The sequence below is a fragment of the Buteo buteo genome, chromosome 18, assembly GCF_964188355.1.
Source record: "Buteo buteo chromosome 18, bButBut1.hap1.1, whole genome shotgun sequence".
Lineage (NCBI taxonomy): Eukaryota > Metazoa > Chordata > Aves > Accipitriformes > Accipitridae > Buteo > Buteo buteo.
The window spans coordinates 3682557-3701715 of NC_134188.1; the positions used below are offsets into that span (position 1 = coordinate 3682557).

At 38.0% G+C, this 19159-nt stretch overlaps 1 protein-coding gene across 2 annotated transcripts in view; it reads right to left on the reverse strand.

Annotated features, from left to right (window-relative positions):
* The window catches only part of FRY (FRY microtubule binding protein), a 177539-nt gene that overhangs the window by 138855 nt on the left and 19525 nt on the right, over positions 1-19159 (reverse strand). For both annotated transcript variants that reach the window (XM_075050626.1, XM_075050625.1), the window contains exon 2: positions 6075-6274. In XM_075050626.1, the coding sequence (XP_074906727.1) occupies positions 6075-6274 (200 nt within the window). The remainder of the gene's footprint in view (positions 1-6074; positions 6275-19159) is intronic.

Genomic DNA, 19159 nt, shown 5'->3' on the forward strand with positions numbered 1-19159 from the left:
CCTGCACTCGCCATCATTATTTCTGAAACCCCACATTTGTCTCTAACTCTTTTTCCAACTGTCTTTCACACTCCTTCCCTCAACTCCTGTGTTTCAATCCTCCGATATGTCCCCCTGAACTACACAGGAGATATCTCATCCTTGGCCACTGCTTCAATCACACAAACCTTTCTAGGTCTTTGAGGAAGATAACTATCCTGAGGTTCAAGATTAGCCACCCGGGAAGGACTACTGCTCTACACTGTTCAGTGCTTGGCTTCTGCTACAGGTTTCAGCCTGAGATATATGTACTGAGATAACTAGAGGGGGATGTTATTTCTGAGGCCATGAGTGGAAGGGCAAGTGAAGGCTTTTACACCATCAGAATTGTCTTTGCTACATTTGATGCTCTCCATCTTCAGTATAGAAGCCTGATTGTTCCTACATTTTTCTGCCTTCACATCCTTTGGGTACATGAGTAGATCTTGCTTATTTCATGGACGATATCTCCCAGGCTTAGCTGCCTCTCTCTCTGCTGGGGGAAAGAACAAGCTGATCTGGCCCAGCTTGGGCTTCATTAGCACTGGCAGAGCTGGGTTTTGTGGACTGGACTGTACTTGGAGAGCCAGTGAAGTTCCAACAAAAGTTGATTAGTGAAGGAGGGAAGAGTGATGACTGAGACCACTGTTCTGTTTAACTGATTTCTTGAAACAGAGAAGTTAGCTGCTGGGAAGTCTGAGTAAAAAGAAACAGAACCAAGGGGACAATCCACACAGAAATCAACTAAGTCCTTAGATATGGCTAGGAGTTGAATAAAATAATGAGACCAACTGTTAGTCTAAAAAATGGACCTGGCATCCAGTCAATGACCTGCAGGAAAGAAACTCCGCTGAGCTGCTGTTTGCTGGGAGCACTAGGAGATGGGCGTCCTCCTGAGCAGAACGACTGTCCTCGGCCCTCCGGACTGTCCTGTGACTGACAGAGATCTGCCCATTCAACAAGCCACTGAATGCATCCACTGTAACCCATCTGTAGGGCTCCATACAATAAGAGGATAGTATATTCAGGTGACATAGCAAGTAGTTAAAGATGGTGTGGGGATGCTTTCACTTTCTTATGAACAGGTGAGAGGACAGTCCTCATAACAGTATAATAAAGTGAGGCAGAATTTCATAAAGAAGCATCTTAAGTACTTCAGAGACAATTACAGAAAGAATGGGTAATTATTCTTAATGTCCTACACGTTATTTGTGACAAATGGATCTAAAAGAACTAATCTACTAATATTTATTTTTATCATTTAAATACTAAATAAAGAATACAGTAGAAATAAAGAGCTATAATACGTTAGATACAGAGTTATGATATGATGAACTATGAGCTCCTTAGGGTTGGGATGGACTGCCCACATGCTTTACAGAATTTTGCCTACCACAAACACTACTGGAATAAAAGAATTATATTAATGATGAGTGACATAATCCTTGAGTCACACAGAGGTGGACAGGGACAGATGACAATGGGAATCTGGCATGTTTGTAGCATTTATAGAGGAAGGTCCTAGGGAGGATACTTTTTGTATGGGAAAAAAGAACAGCATTTTCAATATATACTTGCATAAAGTTATTCAGATAAAGCTGTCTTCTTTTCAATTTATCTGGGCATATACATACTGAGGGGATAGTTAGAACAGAGCAAGGTGGTATGCCTTTCCTCTTTTCCATGAAATTAGTTGTTCCTTATAGTAACTCCTGTCTGTGCACTGTCAATAAACAGGGATCCAAAGTCCTTGTGTATGCCAAACTATTCATATGGAGTTCAAATATAAAAAATGTGCAATGTTAATGTGTCTCATTATAGATGACAACAAAGGAGTCATTCCTCATGTGATGCAGCTGAATTTTATTCCATGTAAAACAGAAAATTCTACATTACAACTGTGGGATAAAACTGCTTGGTATTATCATAGCCTACATAAATCTTTCTAGTTACCACAGCCCAGTCCTCAGAAACCAAAAAACCTTCTACTTCCTTTTCTTCCAAGTCTGTCCTTAGGATATTTCTTCTCTTGCCTAGAGAAAGTGAAGCCTAGATTAAAGCTAGTCAGACAGCAGTGCGACTATACATGTTGGTTGGTCGGTCTTTGCAAAAACAAACTTGCATTATTCTTGCCCTTTCGATCTTCCTAACCACCTGCTTGGCTGTTATCACCAGCCCTGTTTTGAAATAGGTCTATATTTCAATGTCTTTGAGCTTCTAATGAAATGGAAGTAATAAATACACAAGTATCAGCCACATCACTGCTTTCAGTTTTTTTCCAATAGCAAGATATAACCTACCTAATAAAAGGAGAAAGTTATAGGCAGACTACATGAATATGCTTATAGTCCTAATCCTATAATAAGTAAATTCTGTTCTTGAGTTCAGTATTCAGCACAGTAAAAGAAGATGCTTGCAGGAGAAAAGCATAATGAAAGTTTACCAACAGCTAAATTAACCATTAACCACTGTCAACGCCTGTAGCTCACTATGTTTTATCAATGTCTACAGCTGTGTGTAAGTACTGCTAAAAGCCGTATTTAAAGATTAGCCTGATCAGTATGCACAGGATGAATTATTACCCTATGTGATAATCAACAGTCCTAAAAAGGAAACTACTTTCTGGGTTTTTTCCTTACAGTGTTAAGATTCATAAACGCATTTTATCATTTGAACTGGCAAAAATTTTTCCCTGGCTTTCTCATTCTAGCTTCATTTTAAGGTCACCGCTGCTTGAAAAAAAATCAGCAGTAATAAAATATCAAATTGTGTTTGCAAGTGAAGCAAGGCAGAGAAGATTTACAATATAAATTGATAAAAATTAAATATGAATGCAATCAGCTGTGAAAAAAGGTCTGCAGGAAAAATTCTTAATATTCGCTATAAAGGAGAACAATTATGGACAGAAAAGAAGCAGGAAATTATTAAGGGTTTATCAAGAAGAAATTATTTACATTTCATTTATGTGAATTTAATTTTATAAACTGGAAAATCCCTTTTAATTAATTCTGCCGTCAAATACCTTTAATTTGGATTAATATAACTTGACAATCTGGGTACAGTAGTTTAATCATTAAAAATTAGCCACATAATTGTGAATTTAATGTAATTATTGAAATGTTTGTTAATTTTCAGAGACACTAAAAAGCTGAAAAAATTGACCTGAAATTCCAAATAAAATATTCTTCAGACAAAGTAGAAAAAAAACCCCAACAAACCCACACCTGGAAACAAAAGGTTTCCATTCTAACTCGTTAAAGACTTAGCAGTGGATTGTCAACATTAGATTCATGCCTATAAAACATATTAACTGGGGAGTGCGTTTTTTATGATGATCACTGCCAGATCCACTAACCAAAATGTCAAATCATACTCGGCTGACAGCCAAGGCAGCAGGAGGAGTAGGTGACATTGCCCTGTGCTTTCTCTGCCACTGGAATCTTGCTATCCCAGCTGAGATTTCATGGGGCTGCAGGAGAGGGGCGGTGCTGTGCCCTTCCTTCACTGCTGCCCTAAAAAACAGCAAAAATTTTTTGTGCCTTGCTAGCATCTGCAAATGATGGCGGGACATAAACCTGGTTTTCCACTATAGCTGTGGGAACACTGTGATTCACAGTTGGGCTCTGTGTACATCACAAAAAAAAGAAATGGATATATCAAACAGGCATATGGAACCCAAAGAAACAGAAAAATTCATAAAAACGACAGTAATGATAATCAGAAAGGATAAGGAGGCAAAATGTGTGTATGAAAAGAAATACCTAGGTAAAAAATGTATCAGTAAGTCTTTAATTTAATCCCATAGTAACTTCAGAGCTTGAATGTGAGCTAGACTTAGTGATAAAAGAGGAAAAAGCAATTATATTATAAACAGATCATTTTAGCTTCTCTAAAAGATATCTTAAGCATCCATCACTCATTATAAAATTAAACTGTCATATCTTGTAATGACTTAGAGAATTCAAACTAGAAACATCTCAGTGTTAGAGTACTTTGCAAGTTTGATTTTCTTTGAAGTACGTTTGAGTTTAATTGAAACAGAATCTTCAAAGAGCTCACCATTTGACTACCTATTGTGAAAAAAGGCCAAAGGGTGGCTCTGCACCATCAATTTATAATCTTTGTCTCGCAAATCCCTGGGACTTCCAGGTCACAGCTCTAGTCAGTAGAGTAGAAATGTGGGAACAAAGCTGCCAAACATCCAACAGCTACCCCACAAAAATGGAGACTTAAATTCTTAGCCATTATTCCAGAACAATTTTTGCCATTTTCCCTCGTCACTTCTTTCAGTACAACCTAATTATTTCAAGATCACTTTGCCTGAATGTCTACAAAATCCTGCTTACACATTTGTCACAGTCACCCTCAAACAGCAGCATGCCATGACTTGTAAGTCCTATTAGTATTAATAAGATGTGAGTATGTCATTGAATTGTTAGTGTCTCACAGTTAGACCCCTGTAAGAAATACGTTGTGAAATGTTGATAAGAAGAAGGTGACATTGCAGTCTCTTATCATATTTTTACATTCTACATTGAATTTACCAAATAAAATTTCACCAAACAACCTCTGCAATAAAGTAAGATCAACATTCAGATATTAATAGTTTCAAAAAGTGACAAAAATAACATATTAACACGCAGCAACTCAAAATCATCTTAACACAAGGTGAAATGGGAATAAATGAGGGCCATTGGCTCATATCTATTTCTGAAATATTGTATGAAAATGCAGAGGTTAGTGTTTAAGAGTAACAGAGGTGCTGTGAGGAAATTATGTTCTCAATGCTGGTCTTGTTGCTGTTTCCCCGATCTTGTCAAGTAATTTTACAACACAACGTGTCTTAAAATTGTAAAGATGTTCACTGTTCGTCACACGAAGACTGGATGGTAATAAATAGCTGCTGGCATTTTTTTTTTAAAGGACCTGCGCTATGACTGTCGGTTTATTCTACTTTTTGTGATTTGGAGGGGAAAAAACTGGATCTTTGTCAAAATATTCCTTCCTGTTCGCTTTTTTTTTGTCATTTCTGAATTATGTAAGATATTTCTGTCATCTTGCATCTACCTAATGTTTCAGAGGAAAGTCTGGAAAAACTTTCCAAGTGTCAAATGCTTCTGAATCTAAATCAAGACATAAAGCCAAACCAATGCCATCAGAATCAAGACAATCTTAATTTTACTGTTCAGAATATCCAGACTTGAAAATGGGGAACAGAACTAAGTATTCTATACTGTGCTTTATAACAAAAATGTGATAAGATTTTATAAGAATTCCCTTACAGCTCAGAAATACAGGTTCCTTGTTATTTCTGTTTTTTATTTTCACCTTGTCAGAACTAAAATGTAGGTTACAGAACTATTCCTCCCTAATCAAAATAACAAGAATGTATTTAAAATGTAGTCTCAAATTAAAATAGCAGAATCCCAGAAGTTCAGTTACATAAGACAATTTGCAACAGACATCCTTGCATGTTACATTTGCCTGAAATATAAGTTGGCTCTCTCACTGACTGTGCAAGACCTTGTAATGTAGCTCCTTTTTCAAATGCTGCATGCTTTTTCATATCCAGAAAATAGGTGCTATAGCACTTTGTTAGGTTACGAAACCTACTACTGTCAGAACTGAAATAGGAACCAGCAGTGCTATTAATTTTCATGTTTTAGCTGAAAACCGGTAATGTTCAGAAATACTGTTTTTATCATATGTCAGCATTTTCTAATCTATTTTGCCTCACGTGACCACTCTCCCAGCTGTAAAATCTCTGCTGGCTGACACCCCTTCTGCCTCTCAATAATATTAACAGGTGCCCATATTGCAAACAGAAATAAAATAGTTGTTCCTTTTCATGTCACCCCTTTGGCATATCTTGCATACCTCTGTCCTCTCCCACAACCTTCTAATTGCCATAGTAGCATATCTTACAGTTTGGGAAACACTATCAAACTCCAACGCAGATTACAAGGAAAATATTCTGCATTGCATGGCAAGCAAGCCTTATTTAAAAATAAATTCAAAGCAAAGTACATATATACTTAGAGTTTCTTTTTACTCACAAGAGGTTCTGCCATGATGATGCGAATCTTGCGTTCAGCCTGAGTAGTAAAGTTAACAAACAAGCTCTTCAGGACATATTCGCCTGGTTTACTGTCTGGGTCAACATTGATAGGCAACATGGCTGGAGGTCCTTTTTCTCTCTGTGTACCAGAAACAGGTGGGACGGGTGGCTTGATATATCCGTTACCAACTGGAGAAGCTGAAATGTAGAAAAGACACATTTACGTTTGGGTAATTCAACACGTCTTAACTTTTCCAGAGCACCCAATGGCCCACTATCCTGTCAAAGCAGAAATGGAGACTAGTCGATAATCGAAGAAATACAGAACACATAAATACAGTTTCCATGGTATAGTTATAGGTAACATGTACATAATCCAGACTGGAAGAAGAAATCAGAGATGAAATTTTGTGTCTTACACCTGAGCAGTGTTTACTACACAGTGCTCACTCAATCCTCTTTTTTTACATGGTAAGACTTGCTGACAGCTAACAGTTTGAATAATATCCTCATTTCTTATCCTTTGTCTTGCAGGCGAGACCTGTAACTCAGTTGTCACATAACAAATTTATTTTATTGCTATTCAAACTGGCCTATCGTTGCAAAAGTCAGGAGTCTGATCTTTTCACTAAGGTGAGTTGTAAAGGGCCTGATTTTCCTCTCATTTATACTGAGGTCAATCAAGAATGACTCCTTTAAAAACAATGATATTTCACCAGTATAAATCTTATAGGAAGAGTCAGACACGGAATTTTTTCCATGGCCAAAAAATGTTTATTACTTATTAGCTTCCCTGAAAGTACCAAACCCTACAGTCCCATTTGGCACTTGTGAGATCACATCTGGAGTACTGTGTCCAGTTTGGGGCTCCCCCATACAAGAATGACATTGCTATCCTGGAATAAGGCCAAGGGAGGACCACGAAGATGGTCAGGCACTTACGTGCTTGCTACATAAATACAGGCTGAGAGTGCTGGCCTGGTTCAACCTTGAGAAGAGAAGGCTAAGGGGAGATCTTATTACAGTCCTCAGCTACCTGACGGAGTATTGCAAAGATGGAGCCAGACTCTTCTTTGAGTGTGGTGACAGGACGAGAGGCAACAGACACTAGCTGGAATGTGGAAAATTCCAATTAGATATATGGAAAAAATTTCCACTGTGAGGGGGTGATCAAACACTGGTACAGGTTGCCCACAGAGATAGCAGAAATTCCACTCCTGGAGATACTCGAAACTTGACTGGGCAAAGCCCTGAGAAACCTCTCTAGTTGGTGAGCAGCTGTTGGACTAATCATCCTCCTGAGATCCCTTCCAATCCAAATTACCTCATGATTCTGTGAATTCCCCACAACCAGTGTCAAGATATTATGTACTAAGCTTAGCTCTACTTACTGTTTTTCTGGGAAACTGAAGGAAAAATAAATTGAAGTACTATGAAACAAAACCTCATTAATTCAAATATTACCATTCTATGCATAAAATTTCCAAACCACAATCCTCAGGCTTAGCTCTTACTGGCAACAGAAGTCGTGTCTGGTCTTCAGGCAGGTACTGGTAACACCCTCTGTTAGCTTTGCCAGAGACTTCAAAAGTAGGTAATTAAGTTAACACTGGGAAGACCAGCCATCAACCACTCTGAATGCAACACAAGTGTCGTAACACCCGTGAGCACTGTCGGTGATTGGGACAGAGGTGCTTTAATGCAATACAAACTGTGGGAAATATTGTGAACTAACACCATTATAGCATTTCCCCATAGCATTGCATTCCAGGGTGTTACATTGTATGTTGCATCCAAGTTGTAAGGAAAGAAAGACAGAAAGAAAGACAGAAAGAAAGAAAAATTAACTACAATGATGGATGGTGCACATTTAATGCCTTTAGCCTTTCCTTCTGAGGAACAGAATTGCACCTACTACTGAAAGTAACTGTCAATTATTAATTACATGAGCTTGTTTTAGGAATAAATGAGACTTTAGATCTTTCCTACTTTAACACTTCATTGCTGCAAAAAACTGAAAAAACTAAATCCCAAAGACTACATTCTTGTTTGAGAGTATTCAAAATGTGGCAGAATCAGACCCCAAATCATGCATTGAGAAATAAAAAAGACACACTGGAGAAAAGAGAACATGTTTTCCTTTAGAAAAATCAAAGTTTAGAAGTTCACTATATGACTAAAACGCAAGATAGAAATGCTTTTGTTCACGCAGCTATTATTCTGCAAGTGTAACCCAGCAATATTTCACTTTGAAAGTCACTCCCCTGACTGACAAGGTATGCCATCACTCTTTAGCACAGCAGCACCACTTCTTCCACTCCAGCAGATGTTTCCTGCTAGATTTGTTTCCTGCAAAGTTTCACTTGATTTTTGAGGGCAAAAGCATTATCACGGAGTCTTGCTGGCATTATGACTCTTTGCATAAAACAAAGTGTATAGAGCAGTTCTACTTTTATATTATTCAAAACTGATTCTAAAAATACACTGTTGTTCTGAATAATAATCTACTTCAAAGTAATGAAAAAAGAGCCACCAGAGAAGAGCCTAAGTGCTACTGCTCTCCTGTCATCACCTAGGCTCTCCTAAAGCTTAAGCATGAAGACAGTGGGATGCAAAGGATCAGATGCAAATTTATACGGACTATCGAATATACTAGGTAATGGAAATTTCTCCACAAATAGCTTGAGGAAGGAGTCAGACAGTATTTTCACAATCACTAACATATTTGCCAAATGCTTGGTTTTGACCAGCTCGCACGTATCCCTGAAATCGGTTTGATCGCCAAGCACTCAGTTAGGAAAAATGTTTGGTTGGTTTTTTTATGAGCAGTGAAACCGATTTGCTGAAGGATTTGTGTCCTTTGTGCCATAAAAGCCCTGTCCTCCCCCTGTCACCATCCCAAGCTCCCCCCCAGTCATTCCCAAGCTCCCTCCGGAGCTCCGTGCCCGGGGCTGGGCAGGCAGGCTGCCCGCCAGCCAGCCTCTGCCAAGGAAAACACACCCGGGCTGCGCCGCCCACCGCTCGCTGGCTAACGCAACCATCCCAGGCTCCCTCTGGAAGGAATCCGTAGGAATCTCATCAAATGCGAACTTGCCTTCTGTTCCTCCAGCGCTTTTGGTTTAAACTGGCTAGTGAGTTCAAAATTCACTACGAAGGGACATGCAGGAGGGATGGGGGGAAGGAAGGCACAGTGGGAGAGCACGCACGCCTCGCATCCTTACGAAATTCAGTTTAAGAAACCCTCGTCTCTACCTGAGAGCTGCCACCCTTATCTTCAATCGTCGTGGCATTCAGCCAGGATTTTGAGACTGGAATTTAAATCCACCTAGTCAGTGTTACTAAGAAGCCTTTTAACAACGATGCTGTTAGGTTTCTGACACAAGCTGATCTAATTTTTTTTCCAGACATCTAACTGAAAAATCAGTTATTTGCACACTGTAATAGAGAAATGCAATTATTTGTGAGATTTGTCAGTGCACCAGAAATTTTTATTCTAGCTCTTCTCTGAAATAAGGACTGTACAGCCTTTCCCCCAAAGGAAAGAAAAAGAATATCCTGGGGGTTAACACCTATCATTGCTACAGCAATTACAGCAGTTACAGAAATGACTGACATATGACATTGATTTAGTTCAAATTTTGAAAAGATCATTTTGTAGCTGCTGACTCCATTTAAGCATCTTCAGTGTGGAAATTAGCATTGCCAACAGTGTGAGGGTTCTGAGTTGATCATGAGTTGGTCATGAACTATTATATACACGTTTGGCTTTCTCATGCCTCTTTTCAGCTCCATTATCTCAAGCATTTGCATATGCTTGATATTTGCATTGCAAAAATCTGGCCCTAGACTATCACTGACATCTATTCTGATGACATATGAGCTTTAACAGAACATGGTTTTTTCCTAGACTGAGAGCCCTACAAAGCTCAGAAAAAAAAAAGTTGCCTCTGAGACACAAACCTGGAAATCAAGGACTAAAATTTAAGAAATAGCTGCATCACAGTCATCCATGATTGGTCCCTTTTATGCTGACACATTACAATGTGGGCCTTAAAAACAGCAATAAAAAGGATGTGCCCGTTTTTGCCATCTATGCCAGTGAAACACTGCCCCATTAAATAAAAGGCGTGATTTTTACCTGAGAAATCACAACATATAGTTTGTATGGGCTTATGCAGAAGATACGTGGTGGGGGTGGGAGGAAGGGGTTATACTCAATTCTAAATATTCATTTCATTGAGAAATTAAGGTTTTACTACCTGATTTCAAAATAATGCCGTTCGACAAAGAGAAGTACCACAATGGACCACTGAAACTTTTAGTGTCAACTCCTAACATATTGTGGGTACTGGTCACCACGCAAGTACTGCATTAAACTAAACCCTTCTCCTAGAGAAAAGTAGCTGGTTCCCAAGGAGAATGAATGGTGATGCACATGCAGGAGACCATGGTAACCCTGATGCCTGAGGGTCCTGCAACAGCAGAGAATCTATAGGTCAATTTTAGAAAGTGGTATACATATTTAAAGCTGCTATCCTAGGAAAATCTGTAAAAAAGATTAACTATGCTTGACCAACTATAAGATGTCTGTACCATTTTGGGGTGAAATTCTGTCTGAGGGCTACTTCTCCCAAACAATCCATTTTCTTGTTTCTAGGACATGTTCCCTTTTTTTCTACTCTATCTGCAATAAACTGTATTTCAAATGATGCTCTTTTCCTACAAAATATTTTCATTTAGTTCAGGCTATAACCATAAGATTTTCTCAATGTTACATGTTTTTAAAAAATTAAAAACAAGGAGTAAATACAGAAGTAGCAATGCAATATCACATATGGTTGTCACTACAACCATATACTGTTGCCACAGAAAGGACTACTGAGCTAAAATCACTGCTAATTTTTTTTCTGTATTGATCATTTCCCTAATCAGAGAAATAGTTGTAAAAAAGCACAGTAGTTTTAACACACACACACACATATGCTCACTAAGCTGATAATGGGGATAAGTACAAAATGAAATTATCATAAGAGAGTCTCTGCTATGACTTACATTACAGGTATTTTTCTTAAAGCTCTAAGATGAAGCAAAACAACAGAACTATCATAATGTACAAGCCGAAAGTCTGTGCTACACTGGATACAGCTTCAGCCCAACCCAGTTACTGAATTTTCAGTATCTTTAATCAGAAGAAACAGAGGTTGTGGTTTTTTAGTTAACCGTGTCAAATTTACACATCAGCAACAATGAACAAATTAATAACACAAACCAAAACATGTATTTGTAGTATTTTCATACCTACCGAGCCCCTTTATAAAGCCGATCACACTGGATTTTCTCCAACATGCTACTGTAATATCCATGAGCTTGTGAATACCTGAAATGTTCCACTCCTTCAGTTAGAAAAGTTAGAATCCTTTTCTAACTAAAATCGAAAAGGAAATTAGTTGTTTCATAATCCTGTTTCATACTTCACTCTGAATTTTTCAGCATTGAGGCAGACATTTCTTCTATTTTTTTGGTTTTGTTTGTTAATAGACAAGTGCTGAAGACCTACAATGTGTGAGCTAGAGCAGGCCCCCGGATCAGATCAGTCTTTCCATAACCAAAGGGGTAATTTTTAGCTTCAGCATATGATGATGACCGCTCACGGAGTGGCTGCATGTCTATATTTATCCACAAGTACATACTATGCTGACAGATTAGCGAAACTACTTCAGGCACTCGAAGAACATGAGACAGGATAATGGAGTTCGACATAAACAAACCATGCATATCAAACACACGTATTATCATACAATCCAAGCTGAAAGCAATTAGTATAGAAATGAGAAGCACAGAGACAACACAGGATGGGGTTTGTTTTGTAACTAAGGTCTTTTGGCCAAAAGTACATACAGTTTAAATTCCTTGCGATAAAGCCAATGGAGTATCTCTTCTTTTCCCATGCCAAGAGTCAGTGAGAAACCACATATCCTTAAGGATAATTATACTTCTGCTGAAATAACTCTTAAGAAAATTTGCTTTGTTTTAAAACTGTAATTATAATATTAAAAAGAAAACACATTATTAAATAAAGCATGAAGAATTTAATTTCCAAGGATACAGTATGTGGGCCAAGGTTACCAAAAGGTGGCTTTTTCACCCTTTGAAGGAGAACATTCCCAATTAGTTTGAGCTTGATAGACAAAGAGAATAAAATTCAAAGGAAACTTTTGCTGAAAGAAACAAACTAGAAGTCTAGCAGATCCATTTTTATCTTGGTGAAAGAAACTGTAAGATTCCCAAGGAAAATGTTATTCCAGCATCTTAGTAAGATGCAGTAGTAGCACTATTTTAATGTAAGCATTATTTTCATAATTCATTTGTATGTTTCAACAAAAAATAACCATAAAGGCATAAACTTAACCAAAACCCCATAATATTAATGACTTGAAATATATATGATAGGAAATAAATTTATTTAAAGTACAAGACTTTATGACAAACAATTGATGCTACTAACGTCTGATCTGTTTGTGTTTCTGATTCTCTCTTAGGAGGATTTACAGTAAAAAAATGAAAGACCAGGAAGAATTCAGTGCATATCTGAGTCCCACATCCAGACCATTTGGAAAGTAAAAGTGTAAGTTGTGGTGGTACTGGTGTTGGCCTTACTCTTCACAGGGAATCAATTTCATGCAATATGAATTATTGCCTACGTGTTTTGTTTAGTGCTTATTTTACACTTTTTATTAAAAGAGTTGATAAACCAGGGAGTAAATATACCCTTTTTAAGATACTTCTCCCCTCTTCTCAACTGCATGCTTAGCTAGATATAATTTAAGCTAATTACTAAAATAAATGTAAGAAAACCTGATTGTATGGCCTATAGCAATTTTTAAGGTCCAGATAAAAGCTGCTGTATAAATCTGCCATAAGCAACAGCATTACAGACATAGCTTTCCTCCTCTAGTGCTGGAAACCATTTACACTTCCAACTGTAGCGAGGCTGGCACGCGTTCTCCTAGGGATGGCAAGAGCTGTAATAACCTTTTGCATATGTATGTCCCAGGCAGAGAGGAGCTTTGATACTACACTTAACTGAATGTACTGCTGCAAAGCTTCCTCTATTTTAATAAAAAATGTAAAATAAGCAGTAAACAAAACATGTAGGCAAATATTCATATTGCATGAAATTGATTCCCTGTGAAGGCTCACCTGCAGGTGAGCGAATTCTTTGCAGTGAAAAATTCACTCACTGGCAGCAGTATGTAGACACAAACTAGATACAGGCACATACAGACAATGAGAACATATAAGAGAGCTTATACGGCAAAAAGCTCAAACGTATTTTCCCTCTTAGTAGAACAAAGTTGTTTCTAAAACTAGACACATTAGAAATTTCAGGGAGCTTGTATTTTAAAATTCCAGACTCTGAAGACTCTGTCTAAATCTATTGTTCAAGCAATTGCTGGGAGAAGACACTAGTTGTTCTGTGCATTTCTCTTGACAAAATAACTTGACATAAAACTGTCCCAACTCATCCTGTCTTTCAAAAGCCTATTTAATCCAAATACAGGATTTCTCAAGAACAGTTACTTTGGTTGACCAATTAGGTAGATGGTCTGCAGTGGAGCAAAGATAAAACCCAACAATTCCATGCAAAACAAAAGTCTGGGCATAGCACATAAAACCCTATGCTGAGGAAATACTATCTAGTCTAGAAGACAAAATGGAAGAGGCTGTGAGGTCAGCAGTGAAAAGTATAAAAAAAATTCAAGATTCTGGAGCAAAACAGGTCATTCTGTAAACAAGTCTGAAGGGAACAACAGATTTGGGAGGATTTCCAAAAAGGTGGTGAGAGATGACCGAAGCTCTGCCAGATGGATATTCCCAAACTACTTGATTATGCTGAAACTGTAAGGGAGAAAAGGCTAATTTATAAATTTCAGATTCCTCCGTTTCTTTAAAGAGACATGCCTTGGGACAGTCATTTGTGTAAAATGGCATGGGGAAGAGAAAGGAAGGAGATATCTTCAGTGATCAAGGCACTCCAGGACTTGGTCACAGATTTAACTGAGATAAGACCAACATTTTAAATTATTTCTTTCTGAAGACTTCGTGAAAAAATGCCATTGCCAGGCTTAGATATATTTATTCCACTCTCTTCAGAATACTTGCTGAACTACAGAAGACAGTTCCAACCCCTGTAGACTTGGTCGGGCAATCCTTCTCCAAATTTTCTATTCCTTTTATCACAATAAGAGAGTATAAATTCTATGTGAACGCAAGGAACAGCAAAGCCAGAAAACAGGAGACAAATTAATAAGTGTATCCACTAAGAAGTGGCAGAGTTGCCAATAAAGTGTAAGCTTTGGCCAACCCAACTACTCTAGCCAAGAAAAAGGAGGCTTGAACTTAGTGTGTGCGTGTGCATGTGTACACTCATGTCATTCTTCAATTTATTTTCAGTATCTTCAGGGGTGTTATAAACCAGCAGGCCTAAAACAGACCGTATGGTATCCTCAGTGAGATCGAACATTTCAGGACATAAGGCCAACTCCTTGTAGTGTCCTTGTATTCTGTCCTCCCCTGAATCCAGGGGTGGACAATGATTTGCAGAACAAAGTCTCTGAACAAGTCCCCAACACGGTCATTTCTTAACAATCAATCCAGTCCTCTGCAGGATAGAAACAAAATGCAGCATCCACAAAAATAAGTATATGGCCACTTAGTAAGCCTGATGGATGCTAAAATACCATTTGTGGGGGATGCTTTTCTCTGCATGACTACAAAGAACTCAAATGCTCATTCCACTCAGAGATGCTTATGAAGCAGCCATCTTCTGAGATGAACCCCATTAGGAAATAACCAGTTTAATACAGGTATCTTTGCCCAAACTCAGGAAAACATTAGAACAGTCCTTACACACACTGACAGGTCTTAATGTGAGATGGATGTGGTGAAGTGCCTGTTAGCTTTGAAGCTAAGGATATTGTTCAGCCGGGTACCCTGGAAAGGTTAGAACCGTTGGTTTGGCTTTATTAGCCACTAGCAACCTTCCGGGCCTCACATCCCAGCTGCTGGCAGGTAGGTGTTAAGCTTTGTAATCCTCGGACGTGCACTGCAATTCTGTGCAAGAGAGGGGCAACTGACATGAGACCCTGTAGAGGAAAGCAGTGGGTGGAACGCATTTTCTCCTCTCGCAAGAGACTGTGTCTCCATATGCAGGGGACTCAGGAATGATGACTGCCAAACCAAACAAACAAACAAACAGGAAATCCTGTCACATAAGTCCATCCACTTTCTCAAGTCCTTTTCATTGAATTGGCAAAGCTTCTAGTAAGTATGATCCCATAAGATGTAGACTTTCCCTCTCTCTCCGAAGTTGAAGGTCAGGGGTTGAGCAGCTTAACAACGTTCACTAGGTTCTTAGATCCTTGCAAGACATCTGAGTGAGGCAGGAAAGCAATTCTACTTCCATTCTCTTTGCTCACCGTTTATTTTTCTGCCCCTTTTCCTCTAGATCTTTATTTTCTTGTTTACATATACCACTGCGCTGAAGATATGTGGGAATGTAGGCACATAACTTGAAGATTTTTAGCTGCACCAATTTTAGAATTTGCTTGGTTTATTATGAGATTAAAGACTGAAAAAGCTAAATGACATGGGCAAACTTGTGGACAATCTCAAAACAATTTTCAGTTGCCATTTGAGTGCTCCATTCGGGGTTGACTTCTCACTAAAGGAAATATCTGTGTTGCTTCTGACGGGATCCAAATCAAATATAAATACTTCTCAGTTTCTGTGTTTTACATGGTAATGACATGCTGCCTCTTTGAAGGCTGACTTGAGATTAACAATATACTTTCAAAATCTTGGTATCTTTTCTAGGTAACTTCAAAAGTTTTGTCATCTTTTCCAGTTATTCCAAAAGTAAAAACTCCAAATAAGGGTGGAAAGATGTATTCAGATAATCGTTTTCAGGTGAATAGATTAACTGATTTTTAAAACATTAAAACAAAGAAAAGGTTTATTTCTGAAACTATGACACAATTTCTTTGGGATCAAATAGAGCTTAAAAAATTTTATTTTATATAGAGATGTTCATACTGTTCTTTTACACTTTTTTATGTACTAGGGGAAAAAGCTAGCCTCCACTTTGGTTTCATTGGATCAGAAAATAGCTTCCTATAAGATTTTTAGACAGATGTTTTGTTGGGCTTACTTTCCTTTTCAGAGACAGGGAGATGAAGATATTCCTGTTGCTTTGTGGTTGATGGGTGTTAGCGGAAGAATTATTTTTAGGGAACTTGGAAAAGTGCCGAGGAAGCACAAGGCTAAAAGAGTCCAAAAGAGAAGGAATAGTTACTTCCAAAAGAGGCACCAGCAAACAGGGAGGATGTGACCTGCATCTCCCTTCCCTACACATTTTCTCTTGGAAAGAGTATACTTTTCCTTTTCTCCTTAAATGTTTTACAATAAAACCTTCAGAGTCCGGATAAGATGGAATTTTAAAAGGATTATTAAACTGTTTATTTTTTACTATAGAAGGACATTCAATGCTTGCATCTGAGTCCTATTCCAATTTCAATATCTAACTCAGACATTAGAACTGGAACCATCCCTGAACTTTTGTTGTCTGTCCACACTTGCTCTTCCAAACCACTGACAAATGTTGGTTCATGCTGTTAAAAACTCATGTGTTTTACTGGAATGAAAATGGCATATCATTTATGGATGATGTGGCTTCTGTGCAATGTACACATGTGAATGAAAACCCAAGTGTGTTGTAATGCACTTGTGCAAACATAAGCAGTATTTTATTACTGATGCACAAAAAGAAACAGACTGTAGCTCATTCCCCTCTGAAATTGCATGGTCTGAACAGTCCAACTGACCTAATACTGTTCCATCTCTTAAGAGCTGATTTCCTAAAGAGTTTTGCTTATTTCATGCCATAATAAATATGCTGTCATATTTAGTTATGTTTCAAAGTGTAGTACTGCATTGAAGAAAAATCTTTAAAATCGTAGTTGCTTCCTTGACCTCATCTGCTGATGCACCTGATCTACTCTATGGCTGCCTTTTAGGGAAAGGTTCAAATTTAGCCACCTGCAGGCCAAATATCAAATTTAATCTAGCCATCTAGGCTCTGAGTAGAGTAAATGAAGAGAGACTGACATTTCTAGGTGATTCATCATATCCTCCTTAGATTCTTAGCTTAAGGTAGAATAAATCACTTTCTAGAGGCGCCTATCCCTTGTCAGTGATTACTGAAGGAGAACTGACAACAAAGATATGCATCCAAGGTTATAAGAGATGACTCTTACTCTTAAGTCTGTAGACTCCTTCAAGAACATCTTGTACAGTTTAAACTGCATCGTGGTGCATTTCAGCTGCTGCTGGCTACGATTCATACCCTTGCTCGTGTGGGTGGAAAATGGCACAATACCAGGAGTAAACCAAGCCGCAAGCTGGCACTGTGAACTGGCAAGCTAAACCTTCGCAGACCAAAAAGACTTTACAAAATTGTGTGAAGCTTTATGTGATGAAACCACAGGATAGATTTCTGTGAATAAAGACTAACATGAGAGTAAGTCAGACATCCATTCATGTTTCCCTCTACAGTGGAGTGTACAAAGTAACATCTATACAAATTAAAATGAGAGAAAAAATTTTGCAGCCAAAATCTGGATTAATAATTATAATTGTCAATCCCCTAGTCTATGTCTGATTGAATCATTATTGTCATTACTTAATACTGGCTGCAGCAGCACACTCACAACATTGTCTATCTTCTATATTAACTTAAACGCTATTTGGCCTCTTTGCTTACAGACAACCCAACACACGATATGTCATCTTTTATTAGCCACAGACCATTATGATGCTGTAGTATCTAATAACCCTTTAATAACATTACATTAAGAGTGCTTTCTTTGAAAGTAGAGTTCCCTTGTTTCTTAGCCACAAACCTAAATGCAAATGTAAATGTTTGCTGCTTTGCTAGACTCAGACTCCAAGACATAAATATTACTTGTGGTGACTCTGAAATACAAAACCAGCAGGGACAAGATAATGACTTTTACCATCCACATGAGCTCAGTGAAAGTTTTTGAAAGTCTGGCTTGACTACAGCTGTCTACTGAAAAATTTTCACTTGAACAGATGAGTGAAGCACATGGAATTTAGCTGCTGTCTGAAGGACCTTCTGCATGACAGGTTGCAAATACCAAATACAACATAGACAGGACATTGCTCTCATGCTGGTCAGTGGACCATGACAGAAAACTCCTTCCATATATTGAAATGTCTAAAAGTTTTGAGTAGGTGACTGCCAGAAATACGTTATTAAATTTGGAGAGGGACAGGCACCTATAGAGATGAACTCTGCATCAGTCAGTTATGAAAATCAAGAAAGAATCCTAAGGTTAACACTGGATTTTCCAAATAAACAGCTCAAACACTGAGAAAACAGAGTAATTCCTTAGAAAAACTCAAGAGCCTAATTACATCTGAAAACAATAAAAAGATTCCTCTTATGGGATATTCAAAGGGAAAGTCAGTATTCCTGAGGACTGGGACAAAACTGATGTTGTATCAGGTTTTCTTAAAGTGTCAGCAAGGACAATCCATGCAACTGCAACACAGTTGGCCTGAAATTCATCCAGGAATGGCTGCATTTGATTAATAAAGAACCAAAGTATTGTAATACAATGCCATAAGCATAGGTTTATGGAAAATAGATTTTATTAAACTGTATCTTTTTATGAGATTATAAATTTGGTTAACAAGGTTAAAAGTGTAGTCTTATATTTCTGTTTGGCAATTGGATTGGTATCTTACCAAACTGTAAAATGAGAACCAAAAAATCAATGTTCACAACAAAAATAGATTAAAAGCTAGGCAACAGATACTTCTCAACATGGGTTAAGGAAGAATCATACCCTAATGAATGTACTTCTAGTGGAGGTAGAGAGACCAGTTCTTGGTCCTGTACTATTTATCCTTACTGTTAATGACATAAAAGAAAAACATTTCTGTAACATTTACAGACAAAACACAAATTAAGAGTGGTAGAAGAAATAGTAAAAAGGT